The sequence below is a fragment of the Trichosurus vulpecula genome, chromosome 8 (assembly GCF_011100635.1).
Source record: "Trichosurus vulpecula isolate mTriVul1 chromosome 8, mTriVul1.pri, whole genome shotgun sequence".
In the NCBI taxonomy this organism is placed as follows: domain Eukaryota; kingdom Metazoa; phylum Chordata; class Mammalia; order Diprotodontia; family Phalangeridae; genus Trichosurus; species Trichosurus vulpecula.
In genome coordinates, this window is record NC_050580.1 from 45,998,337 (window position 1) to 46,012,407 (window position 14,071).

At 43.4% G+C, this 14,071-nt stretch overlaps 1 protein-coding gene across 1 annotated transcript in view; it reads right to left on the bottom strand.

Moving 5' to 3' along the window:
- Positions 1–710: 710 nt before the first annotated feature.
- TMEM72 (transmembrane protein 72) overlaps positions 711–14,071 on the bottom strand; it is a 54,959-nt gene continuing 41,598 nt past the window's right edge. The window contains exons 2-5 of the mRNA XM_036769556.1: positions 13,159–13,225; positions 11,116–11,187; positions 6,654–6,793; positions 711–4,273 (exon numbers count right to left, since the gene is read on the bottom strand). Of these exons, the coding sequence (XP_036625451.1) occupies positions 3,807–4,273; positions 6,654–6,793; positions 11,116–11,187; positions 13,159–13,225 (746 nt within the window). The 3' untranslated portion in view covers positions 711–3,806. The remainder of the gene's footprint in view (positions 4,274–6,653; positions 6,794–11,115; positions 11,188–13,158; positions 13,226–14,071) is intronic.

Sequence of the window (14,071 nt, forward strand, 5' to 3'; positions counted from 1 at the left end):
GACATGCCTAGGGTCACATAAGTAGTAAGTCGCTAAGGCAGGATTTGAACTCAGGTCTCCTCCTCTCCAAGGCAGGCACTTTATCTCGTGAGGCATCTGGGCTACAGCCTTGTGGGGAAGGAATTGGGATCCATTAGGCAGGTTCCTGTTTTTAACTAATTATTTTTGCCAACTAATGCAAAACTCAATTGTTTCCATCTTGTTGAAGTTCTGCCAGGGCCCTCTAAATTCCAGCACCCCCAAACCCCAGTTGCTCTGCCCTTTTTATGCCTTCCTCTACCTACTTTTTGTGAATACCAATGAGCGTGACAACATGCCAGAGTGCTTTAAGCTTGTCAGCAAATACTTCTCTTTTCTGTGATGATTGCTCTGACCTTATCTCTCTTGTCTCCAGGTTCGAGAAGATTCTGTCCCGTACAATTACTCATAGGCTTAACTCTGGAAAACAGTTGCATGAAATCATCACTTCCTCTTTGATTTGGCAGCTAAGATCCATGTTTGGGAGTTTAGCTCGGCTAAAATGGGCAAGATCACAGGTGTTCAAGCAGGTGTTTTAAGGCTTTGCCCCAAGTAGGTGCTCCACCAATTGGCTGACACGGTTCAGGAAGCCCCACTATCTCGGAACTTGCCCATCTCCCGTATGTTTTGTTACTGAAATTTTTTTCCATTACTGGTGCCAGCTCAAAGATGTATTTACAACCATTGTTTTTCAAGTGTTTATTAAAACAGCATGACAGACTGAGAATAACTCCCCTCTCCCTCCACTTTAAACCTTTCAACTCCCCAGTCCAGTTTCACAAGGTCACTGGTCCTCTTGGAGAACAAAGGACAAACAACAAGTCCCTGGCTAAAGTCAGTGAAAACAATACAGAGGCACTGACATGTAGCTGAGTTCAACTGCTGGATGCCTGTAACATCGGGATTTTGAGGGTCAGGAACAATAATAGACCTGTGGTTTCTTCATTGTAAGGAATACCTGGTTAAGGAAACTCTCTGTACTAAGACAGGTCAGCACCTTCTATGCAACTTACAGCCTTATTGAGTTGCCTAGGTTACTGAGAAGTGAAGTGACTTGGCCAGAGTCACACAGGCAGTTTGCCTGTGAGAGGAATAATGACTTGAATTAGGCTCTTCCTAGCACTGAGGTCGACCCTCCACCTACTGTTCCATCTAGTCTCTTTTATGTGCTTGAAATATGCATGCTTCCTTCTATCACATCTCAGGAATGACTTTGTGACTATTCCCTCCCAGACTTTACTTCTGCTTAGGCAGGCCTTCTTTGGAGATCTTTCCCAATGAGGACCATCTGCAATGTGCAGCCCACTTCGAAATTCAACACACTCCTGCACTCCAATTTATGCTACCAGCATTTTAATCTGTTTTTTCTTCTAACTATATAGATCCTCATTATTAGTGAAAATAGAGTTCTCATGGGCCACTGTTTTCCTCTAAAATTAAACGCAACTAGATTCATTTAGATTTGATTACTGTGAAATTTATGAGAATCACAGAATTTGGAGCTGCAAGGGACCTACAAAATCATTTAATCTATGACCTATGACTTTTAGATGAAGAAACTGAGGTTGCCAAGACCACACACTAATTAGAAACTAAGGTGGCATTAGATGTTGGGCTTCAGACCCCTGGCAGGGCTGGGGAACCTGCAGCCTCGAAGCCACACGTGGCCCTCTAGGTCCTCAAGTGTGGTCCTTTGACTGACTCACAGGTTCTGTGAAGTTTGGATTCAAAGGGCCACACTTGAGGACCTAGAGGGCCACATGTGGCTTTGAGGCCTCAGGTTCCCCACTCCTGGCCTAGACCAATGCTCTCTCCAGTCCTGAGGGATGTGGATATAGCCTTGGTCCAGGATACCAGCAAGGGCTCATGACCCTTCCATAGGCCATAGAGGAAACGTTAAGTAATGTAGACTGGAGAAGGCAGCCTGGTACTCTGTCCCTCCAACACTCATGTCCAATCTTCCTTTCCCTGAGCTCTTCCCCCAGCTGTACCCCATCCTGTCCCACATTGCTTATCTTCTTTTCTCTTTTCACCTTCTCTGCTCTTCCTCCTTTTCTTTACTTCTCCATTCTTTCCTAAAGAGACAAAGCTGACTTTGGCTTTTGTTTATCAAGCTTCCGAAGAAAGTGCAAATTAATAGTGCAAACAGAATGTAGGAGAGATGTTTTTATCAAAAGCAGAAAAACTGCTTTTCAGAACCTTAGAATATATATATACAATTGAAATGTTAATTACAAATTATTATTAAAGTGAACCATCTTAGAGACTTTTACTGGGCAATGTATTTTTGTTTTTGTTTTTGAGGCAATGAGGTTAAATGACTTGCCCAGGGTCACATAGCTAGTCAGTGCCTGAGGCCAGATTTGAACTCCTGACTCCAGGGCTGGAGCTCTGTCTTCTAGGCCACCTAGCTATCCTTAGGCGATGCACTTTTAATCAATGGGATTAATTTTCTGGGCTGTTGAAAGATATAATCTTTCATTTCCTTATGAAATATTTGCTAATGTCAGGCTTGTTCTCTTATCCAGTACATGCTAGTAAGTTAGAGGACTCTTACAGGGTGAAGAGACCTTGTCACAGAATCACAGGAGGCGAGAGTCAGAAGTGACCTCGAAAATCATTAACCCCAAAGCCCCCAAGAATCTCCTCTGCAAAGAGCTTCTGTAGAGTCTCTCTCTGTGTTGAACTTTGCTTGTGCAATACCCTTAGAATTAATGTTCTGTGTCATGACATCACAGCAGGTACATTCTCAATGCTTTCAGTTCCTCTTAGATTCCAGGGTTCCCACACCTCTTTGGAAACTGGAAAAAGTATTCTCAGAATAGGTGCTGTGGGAATTACCAGAGGATTGTTATGAAATTCTCATTCCCTCATTCAGACGTTTTTTCCCTCCCACTTAAAACTAATTAGTGAAGTTTGTTTCCTTCGCGGGCCATCAAAGCTGTCAAAGGTGAACGTTTATGGTGCTTCCTTTATAACTAAAACTCCTTATGGCACCAAGCACACAGGAGGCACTTAATAAATACTGTTGCTGGACTCAAAATTCAACAAGATCATTTGTCTTTTGAGCTTGTTCAAAAGGTGCATGGATTCCCTGGTTAACTACAGCTGAGATGTACGATCTTAGATGATGATATAGGGCTACTCTAGCTGCTGGACTATTTCTTGACTGGATATAGTCTTGATCAATAGACATGAAGTAACAGTTAAGGCTGAGTACAGTGTGCAGGAGAGAAAAAAGGTGGGATACGGCAAGGTAACTCACTGGCAACTCAGTGTCTGGGCCCAATCCAGCAGTCTCTTTGTAGAGAGAATTCTGTCATTCTGTGCAATCCCCTTCTGTGTGAAATAGATGTGAAGGGCTTCTCTTGAAAAAATAAAAGCAAAACCAAAAACCTATCATGTAAAATTCTTGGAGACAGAAAGAACATCATTCTTGACTAGGAAATGTGGACTACCCACTTAGGGGAGACCTAGCAAGTTATTTTATGTTCCTAGGTCTCAGCTCACCCATAAATGAGAGGAAGTGAACCTTACTAACCATACATCAAGAATTGCTGTGTCATTTTGTAGGGTCTTCTTTCGAGATTCCGTGAGTGAGTTCCTTGGGGACTCTCTGAAACTCAAATCCTTGTTATACTTCATGAATTCCTTGGAGAGTCTTTGGAACTCAAAGGCTCTCAGAGGGGTGGTACATTGAGATGGAACATTCTTTGGGAGCCCCTGGGGGATGTGTCCCCTTTCAGGCCCTCTGTGATGAATAATGGAAGGGGAACTCTATATGCTCTTCAAAACAAGGCTGTGGATGTGAGGGAAGACATAAGGAGAGGGGCCTCTGGAGGGGGAATGATGGGCACAGTATCAGAGGTGGTTTCCTCTGGTTCACTGTCCCTGTCATCCAGGCTCTCGGTGATAGAGGGGATGATTTTGACCACCTTCTCTTCGAAGTGTACCTGTTTCTTTCCAGGCAGCAAATCAGCTGGCTCCAGAACCAGCTCCATCAGTGTGTCCGGAGGCCTGGCTGGGGGAGACTTCTTGTTACCCTTCAAAATGCTTTTCATGTGGCCAAAGAGAGAGGTTGGCCCTTCCCTGAAGGAGCTGTGGAAGGTGTATGTTTGCTCAGTCTCTCCATATCCTGTGGTGCTCACAGCACTAGCAGAGGGGTCTGTGTACCGTTCTGGGGTGTGGCTACCTTTGTTTTTCTTACGTTTACTCAAGAGGAAATATGCCAGGCCAGTGATGATCAGCATCGACCCTGGAAAAAACGGTGAGCTTCAGCCACTCGGGAAATGGTACAGTGGAAGAGCAAAATCCCTCCAAGCACAAATCCTCTGGGGGCCATACCCCACCTAGTGGCCATCCCCAAAGGCCCTCATTTGAAATTCTTTTCCCTTAATATACATACCTAGTAATTCAGATCTCAGCAAAGGGGTGACTTAATAGCTTACAGCACAGAACATTGACCCATCATCATTGTCATTCATCATAGAAGTTCACAATAGGCAAGAGTTCTTAACTTGGGGTCCATGCACTTCAAATCATATATTTGGATAATGGTGTTTGAATATAATTGGTTTCCTTTGTAACCCTATATGCTTTGTTTGATGAATTTAAGAACATTGTTCTAAGAAGGAGACCTGTAGACTTCACCAGAGTACCAAAAGGGTCCATGAGACCAAAAAGGTTGGTTGGTTGGTTTACAAAGTCATTTCCTCACCATAGAGGCAACATGGCTTAGTGGAAAGAGAGCTGACTGCCATTGTAATAATGATGTCCATTTCTAGAGAACTTAAAGGTTTACAAGGTGCTTTCATCAACATCCTTTGGTGGTACTAATGTCCCTTCGGATATTATTAGAACTCGGAAGACCTGGGTTTAAGTCTCACCACTGACACACGCTAGCTGTGTGATCCTGGGAAAATCACCAGAGCTGTCATTACTCTAGGCTGATGTTGATGACTATAGATTGCTGAGAAGGTGCTGACCTATATCAGTCTAGCACAAGCTCTATGCAGCAGAACTCCTAGGCTCATAGAATGTTAGAGATATAAGGGACCAGAGAGACTGTCTATTCCAGCTTCCTCATTATACTGATGAGGAAGCTGAGTTCTGGAGAGGTCAAATGACTCCCTAAATGTCACACAGCTTGTAAGCAGCAGAGCTAGGATTCAAACTCACCCACTAATTCCTTTACACCAAGGCAGTTAGTAATGAGAGAACTGTAGCTAGGGTCTAGCAGCTGGGGCTTAGTCTCAGGGTGCTGATCTTCACAGGGAGTTGCCACCATTTATATGCTAGTGGGTAGAAGCAATCAAGCTTGGCACCTAGTCAATGGGAATACTTAGTGAAATAGGAAACTATATGATGATGAGCCTTTTCATCCAATGGATATGTTCTAGGCCAGTCCCTCCCTACCCCTACTTAGCCCCTTCCCAATAGCAATTTCCTGATGTCCTCAAGTCTGCTGGCCTCCATGTGACCTTGTGTTCTTGGGTCTGAGGTCTTTCTCTTAGACCCCCTCAACTGAATTTATGTTAACAAGCTAACTTTACTGCTCTTCCATGTTAGAATTATGTCTCTGAGTGACAGCATGCCTACAGGCTAGTTGGCTTAGAGGTGAGGGGATACATAAAGAGGGCCCCAAAGACACCTTTGTTTTGGGGTCAGCTTAGTAGCTGACTTTTATACACAGATATGGGGAACCACATGGTAATTAGTTTGTAAGCACCCTGAGGGCAGGGACTGACTTTTGCCTCCTTTTGTAATCCTAGAGCTTAGCATAGTGCCTGACACATAGTAGGTGCTTTATAAGTGTTTATAATTGATTGGTCTAATGGAAAGAACACTGAATTCGGAACTTAGGACCTGGGTTCAAATCCTGTCTCTAACACTTAATATCCATATGACCTCAGGGAAATAATTTAACTTCCTTGGGCCTCAGTTTCCCTATCTATAAACTGATGAAGTTATCCCAGTTCTAAATCTGTACTCTACTGCCATAAGAAATCTCTGTCTACTTTTTTTTTTTTTTTTTTTGCTTTTTGGCAGGGCAATTGGGGTTAAGTGACTTGCCCAAGGGTCTACTTTTTAAAAGTCTAATTGGAGGCCCTGGCAGGGAGAACTCTCCAAACTGACTACATGAAGAAAAATCTCAAGGGTTATTAGTGCCTAGAAGAACTGGTGACTAAGCACTTTGTGAACTTTAAAGGGCTCTGGAAATGGACGTTGTTGTTGTGACTTTTGTCAAACTTGGTTTTTCTTTCCTGATTTCTAAAAATATATATTCTAGTGATTAACTTAATTTTGGTAATTACCAGAACAATTAAACCCTGTGGAAGTTTAGGATCAATATTGAGTTAAAACTTTTACCCACTAAGATACAATTTTTATTTTTAGGCTCCCAGGGGACTCTGGACTTCTCCATTAAGGAAGATGAGTCCTTTCTCGGAATCATCCATTTAGTCAGGATGAGCTGTACTGGCCCTTTCTCCATCCCCAGGGACATCAGTCAAGCAGTCATGTAAGGGCAATGGACTGTGGCTGGAGAGCCTGGGATGTTCAGTCATTTGTACTTTGAGAGAACTTTATTTGATGGTGTGTGTGGTATCCCCATTGATCCTTGCCAGTGGTCATACCTGGGATCGTCACATGCCAGACCAGCACTGGGTGCAGAAAGCAGGCCACAGAAAGCAGCACATAGCCTAGGAATTTCTGGAAGCAGCCCAGCTTGCAGGCCTTTTCCCACAAGACATAGGCTAGAGATTCTGGTTGACACCTGAGAAAAGATAGATGGGGATGGGAGTGGCCATGGTTGATGGAGCAAAGAGCAAACGTGGAAGGAGAGAAGATATTGAGGGAGGAGAGTGGTCAGGGAAAAGGAGAAGGGGAGAGAAGTCCATTAAAGGGTAACAGGAAGTGAGAGGGACAGAGGTGAGGAAAACAGATAGAGCAGAGGAGAGGAGAGAACAGGAGAAGGGGGAAAGCAGAGAACAGGACAGATAGAGAAGAGAGAAAAGAGGATGGAAGAGGAGAAGAGATGGGAGGAGAGGAGAAAAGAAGGAAGGAATAGAAAGGAAAAGGAAGGAAAGGGTAGAGGAGAGGGGAAGAGAGAAAGAAAGAGAGAGAGGGAGAGAGAGAGGGAGAGAGAGAGGGAGAGAGAGAGAGAGAGAGATTAATCTGAGGTAGAGAGGTAGACACCACTCTGGTGCCTTTAGGAAGAAACTCTGTTCTTGCTGACACCTGGTGTTAGTGCAGTTGCTTGAAACATTAGACTGAATATTACCCTCTGAATCTAATACTTTGCATTTTATTTAAGGCCAGGGTTGGGTGACCTCTAGTGGCTAGGAAAAAAAATACACTACAACAGGAGGGCCCAGAGAAACTGGAAATAACTGTGATTTTTAGAAATCCCCATTTCTGGCCACTGTCCCTTCCTCCCTTACACATACATTCAGAGACCTAAGAAACCATCAATAACAATGGTCTCAACCCTCTAGGGAAGATGGCTGATCGATATTGATCGATATTGAATAGAGGCAGTGTGGTTTCATTGCTCCATAAGAGGAAATCAGACTAATTTCCCTGGTGGATTCTGGTTCTCTCTCTGTGACTCAGTTTCCCATCTATAAAATGATGAAGACATCGATTACACAGGTAAATGTGGTGAATAAGGGCTTTGGGAGTTGAGGCCGATGAGGGGAAAAGGGGCATACCACAAATTCTAAAGTTTTTCTGTACTGTTGAATCTTTGGTTTATTTCCTTAAGGGCCCTCCCTCCCTTCTTTTCTTCCCTTTCCTTCTTATTTCACTACCCGGTTGAACCCCATCACTTAGAGTATGACAGCGTGGACTGGAGTTGGAAGGGCCTTTGGAGGTCATTGAGTTCAATCCCTTCAATTTGCAAATGAGGAAACTGAGGCCTATGGCAGTGAAGTCACTGTCAGAGGTGGGATTAATCCCAGGTCCCCTGACTCCAAATCCAATGCTGTGTCACACTGCATCCTTTCCATTTGTAGCCATTCCAAAGTGCCCTCAAATGGAATCCCCATCCTGTGTGGGCTCTCTGCAATGATCAAAATACAACATCCTCCAAGAAGCCGTTTGTCAAAAATCTCGGGCCTCTCATAGACCTTAGAGGCCATTGGTCCAACTTCTTTTCCCATGCTGGAATCCCATCTAAGTAACCCAGACAAGTAATCAAAGAATATCAAGAGCTGGAAGGAACTTAGATGTCTTATGGTCCAGCATTCATTTTATAGATGTGAAAACTGGGGCCCAAAGAGGCTGAGGAATCTATGTGCAGTCACACTGGTAGTAAGGAATTATATTTTCAAAAACAACCTCTGAAGACTTGAGGAAAATGCTTTGCAAGCAATAACACATTATAAAAAATGCAAGCTATTACCATTTTGAAAACTTTCAGGGATCCGTAACTCATTATCTCACTATCTCACTATCCCAATGTCCAGCTGAAGCCTGACACGGTCTAACATGATTTTAGGCCTTTGTAGATGCTGGTGTGGCCCATCTTGACCAGCCACTCTGGGACTCAGAAGCCAGTTAATGTTAGGAGTCCTCCATCCATTCATGGAGAAGAAGCTGTTTTTCCCTCTTTAGCTAAAGGCTTCAGTGGAGGCAGACAAAGGGAGGCCAGCTGATGTGCTCAAAGTCAGAAAAGCTAAGGGATGTGGGGCTGGGCTCTCAAGCACACCACATCGCTTCAGAATACCTTTAGAGACTTAGGCTGCAATCCCAGCTCCCTCATTTAATACCTGTTTAATTTTGGTCAACCCAGTGCAGCTCAACAAACATTTATTAGCCACCTGCTTTGTGTGCAAGGTGTGATGCTAGGGCCAGGGGTGACTAAAACCTTTCCACCAACTAAATACTTGGCTGCCAACAGAGAGCAGTGACATCTGAGCTGGTAACCCAACAGGAAGCAGCATGGAATAATGAAAGAAACTCTGGACTATGCAGTCATGAGGACTGGACCACTATCCTGGTTTTTTCCTGTGTGTCCTTGAATAAATTGCTTTCCATTTCTGGGCTTCTGCTCTTTCATTTTAAAACTTTAATTTATTATTATTTTTTCAATGAAGAAAACTCTCTATTTTTTTTCTTTTCTTCTCATTAGGAGAAAAAAAAAACAAACCAAAACTATTTGCCCAGTTACACAAAACAAATTCCCATATTGGCCAGGCCCCCAAATATATTTCTCAGTCTGCACACTGTAACCGCCACTTTTCTGTCAAGAGGTGGGTAGCACGTTTTATGTGCCTTCATTTATAAAATAAAAGGGTTGGATTAGGTATCCCCATGCATCCCTTCTGGCTAGCTATCACTATCCATGAATCTAGGACCCTAAGAACCACAGGCACTCTATCCAAGTTTTCCCAAGCTATCTGATATCTCTGACTTACCAGATGTATACCTCTTAGCCTGACTGTCATTCTCTAGAGAAAACAGAGTAATTGGTATCTCTAAGCAGAGCCTAGACTGATAACACTGATTCCTTTGGGGAAAAGAAATCTGAAACTCTTGCTGGGAAGACCTTGAATGGTATTAGATAAACCACAGGCATCACCATGGATTTCAGAGAGCTAAACACTACCAGTGGCCTGTTTGACTGGTATAACTGTCTGAGTGGCTGAAGGAATCACCCTACAATACTTTGGACCCTGTGGCATGGGAAGAGGTCTCTGCCTCGTTTTCCTCCATTGTTCTCAGGACTGAGATATTTTTCAACCTGCTATGAGATATCTCAGTAAAGAGAATAGGTGTCAGCTTCAGTCATCCTGTTGAATATCTGGTCACTGGACCCCGATGGCTCTGGAGGAGAAAGTGAGGGTGATGACCTTGCACAGCCCTCCCTCACTCGAAACAAAGACAAATGCAAGTCACGTCATCATTTCTCTGATGCCATGGTCTTCTTTGAGAACAAAGGACAAACACAACAACAAGTAGCTTCCACCCTCAACAGCTGTGCAGAAGAAAGAGTACTGAGTTCAAGTCACCTGTGTGACCCTTAAACCCTCCATGGGGCTCAGTTTTCTCATCTGTAAAATAGATCCAACATTGATCTATGAACTATGAGCTATGCACACCCCAAGGAGAAGAGCACCAAACAGAGGTTTTCTGCCTCCTTCTCTCTCCTTTCTAGTTCACTGAATCCCCTATTTCCTTTAGGGCTCAGCTCAAGGACCACTTTCTACATGAGCCTTGCACTGATCCCCCCAAATACTAGGGCCAATCCTTCCCTTCCCAGAAACTAACTTGTATTTATTCTGTATATATGTATATGAGAACGTGGTTTCTTCTGTAATAAAAGATAAGCTCCTTGAGGTCAGGACCTATATAATTTTTGCCTTTGTCTCTGAAGCACCTAGCACAAGGACTGGCCTAGAAGAATGGGTGGTTAAAAAATACTTGCTGATGAATAATAATAATCACTCATTGACTTGCTTATCAAGTTACCACAAACTTTCATAAGCAGGATGCCATCTGATCCTCCCAACAACCTGGTGAGGTAGGTTGTGCAAGCATTATCAGCCACAATTTACAAGAGGATACTGAGGTCTGAAGAAATTTAATGACTTGAATAGTGAAATAGGTATACTAAATGTCTAAGCTGAGACTTAAAACCAAGTCTTCTGACCCCAGGGGCTAGTATTGTTTAAAAAAAAAGACCTTACATTTTTAAATGGGTAGCTTATAGTCTTCTAGCACCTTAATTTCCAAACATATCCCTCCCCCCTCTCCTACCCACTGTGCAATTTCTTGTGACAAAGAGTAAAAAAGAAAAAAAAAACATAGCAGATCAGTCAAACTGAAGCATACTTCTGATTCTGATGGTAGATGCATGAATGTGAAACCTTGTAAATACTACAAAGAAGGGAGGGAGGTCCATCTTTTCATCTCTGCTTCAGGATCATTTGAAGCTCCAGTGTTGGCTACTCTGCATCACACTGTGTCTCCAGAAATGGAAGATATTCTAGGTTCACTTGGTACCAGAAATATGTTGTCGACGATCTTGCTTCTCTCCTCCCCTTTGTCTCTTTATTTATACCCAGCCACCAGAGAAACTTGGAAAGCACTCACCTGAAGCAGAGGGAAAGCAGCTTAGCCACAAAGTAGGACCCTTCACAGATGGAGACTGCAGTCCCTGAAAACCTAAAGAATGGACACTGGTTAGAGGCAGCATCCCTAGTGGTCCCCTTCCCTCCCCTTCCTCACTTTTGAGGATTGTTCTTTTAATCGTTGATTTCTGGTGTCCCAATAAATCTACTGTCTATACACATTATCTTCCCCCCTCCCCCCAGGTGTGGGTATCATTCATTCAATTTTTCGACAGGAACTTGTAGGGCAGCCATCATTTGAGAGCCACTTGCTAAGTAAGCTCTGCAGGTAACATGGAGATAAGTTAGACATGGCCCTTACCTAATTTAACATAGTGTATTATTAGTCAGGAGGCAGCTAGATGGCTCAGTGGATAGAGCACTGGGCCTGGAGTCAGGAAGACCTGAATTTGAATCTAGCCTCAGATACTTACTAGCTATGTGACCTTGGGCAAGTCCTTAACTTCTGTTTGCCTTAAACCACTGGAGAAAGACATGGCAAACCACTCCAGTATCTTTGCCACAAAAATCCTATGAGAGCACTGGCCTACTTAGGTCCACAGGGTCATGAAGAGCTGGACATAATTGAACGATTGAACAACGAATTATTAGTAAATGTAGACTATCCTTTCTTCCCAAATTTGGCTTGTATAGAACTTGAATTCTACCTACAATTGCTATTCTGTGCATGAATGTGTGTGTATGCATGTATATGTACATATGTGTATACATACATACATGTATATGTATGTGTGTATAAATATATACATACACACATACAGACGTGAATATATATATAGGAGTTCTCATTTTTTTTTCTTGGTTTCATGGGTGTCCAGTGAATTCATCGCCCAGTGTCCATCCTACTAGTGATAAGCCTCTCTATCTCAGGCAGCTAAGTAGTGAAGTGGATAGAGTGCTGAAAGAGTCAGGAAGACTTCTGTGGGTCTGGAATCAGGAAGATCTGAGTTCAAATTTGATCCCAGTTGCATTAGCTTTGTGACCCTTGGGCAAATTCCTTTACCTCTGTCTGTCTCCATTTCCTCAACTGCATAATGGGGGTGATATTAGCACCCACCTCACAAAGTTGTGGTGAGGATATTTGTAAAGGGCTCAGCACAGTGCCTGGCACATAGGAGGAGCTGAATAAATGCTTGTTGCCTTCCCTTTAGCTCGGCTGAAAGCAGACAGTCCATTCATAGGATGATACAATTAGAACTGGAAGGACCTTCAAAGTCTAACACTCTTTTTTTTTTTTCTTAACAATTGTACCATTGAGGAATTTGGGGCCATACAGGGCATAAAGGACAGATGCAGGAGTACTTTGACTCCAAAAGAAGCAGTGCTCTCTCCAATGCAGCCCCCGAGACTCCTGGGGCTATACTGGAAGCCTTTCCATCCTGGTAGAAGCCATCATAGCTCATGGTCCTTTAGCACAATATTCAAGAACCCAGTAGCAGCATCACTCCACAATGAAGGGTCCCAGAAGGACTTGGTATCCTGGTAGGGAGAAGAGCAAATCTGGATGTCTTTGGGGGGGAAAAACTAATAAATCATTGTCACTATCATCAACAACAACAACTCACATTTCTGGGGCGCTTTTCCATTTACAGGGTGCTTTCTCGATGACACCCTGAGAGCTGGAGAGTGCAACAATTATTACCCTAGTTTTACAGATGGCCACACTGAGGCTCAGAGTGGAGGAGTCACAAACCCAGGGCCACATTCCTGGGACGGTTTGAATACATCCCTGTTCAAAAGAGTTGGCTAGAGTAGAAGACCCTTGAAATCCTTTGATAAGGTCATATTCCTTCATAAGGTGGCTAGGAACCGGACTGGGGTGGGGGAGGGGATAAATGGAATAAACATTCGTTAAGCACCTACTATGTGCCAGGCACCTTGCTAAACACTTTAAAATATTATCTCATTTGACTTTATGGGTCCCCTCTATAGGCCAGTTGTACATATCAATTTCTATACAAAGAATGATACTTTATTATTGACAAAAAAAAATGGCTGTACTTACAGAAGATAGAAAGCCAGGCTTTTGAATCGTCCCTGGAGGAAAGTCTCAGCTCCCACGCCGATTAGCACTGGGAACAGAAGAGGCACGGTGGGCAGAGGCAGGAGAATGGCTTGATGCCAGATTGACAGACTTAAACACAACACATCATTGATCTCAGATGAGGACCTGAATGTTTGTTATTGTGGAACGGTTCTGGTCCTTTATCCACGTGCATCAAAACCCCAGAGCTGAATCTATCCTTCACTAGAAGAGGCTTCATTGCTGGCTCCCTTCTCTTGCCACCTTGACCCTAACAGGGGAGACTTTTGCTTCATCCATATAGGAACCAGGCTGCCCTGCCTCCTCTTTCCATCTCCTTGTTATGGCCTCAGTGGGTAGCTTTCCTCCCTTCCCTTTGTGTCTTATCTACCTCCATTAGATTGTAGTCTCTTGGAGGGCAGGGCCTGCCTTGTTTGCTTTTGCATCTGTCCTTGATCTTAGGACACATGCTCCACTTCATGGGTTGAACTTCCTCAGAGGAAACTCAAGGATTTGAATGATTTGCCTAGAGTCTGATAGAAACTGATTGAATAAAGGCCCATTCCCAAGACAAAGTAAAGGGAGGTTTATCTACTCAAGCACTGAGAATATGAAAATTGAGAGCACTCTAACACAACCCTCTGTGTCTTAGGTTGTAAACATGGCTACATGTTGAATGCACAGATAATCTTTTCATTTCATTTCATCTTTTGAGATCAGACCACATGATAAGCTCTTCTCACCCCCAACAGTTTTCTGATGTAGATGCCTGGAATTATAATAATTTTCAAGTAAAGTTTCAAACTGAAGTGTGTGTGTGTGTGTGTGTGTGTGTGTGTGTGTTGTGTGTCTGTGTGTCTGTGTGTCTGTGTGTCTGTGTGAAGGGGTGGGGGCA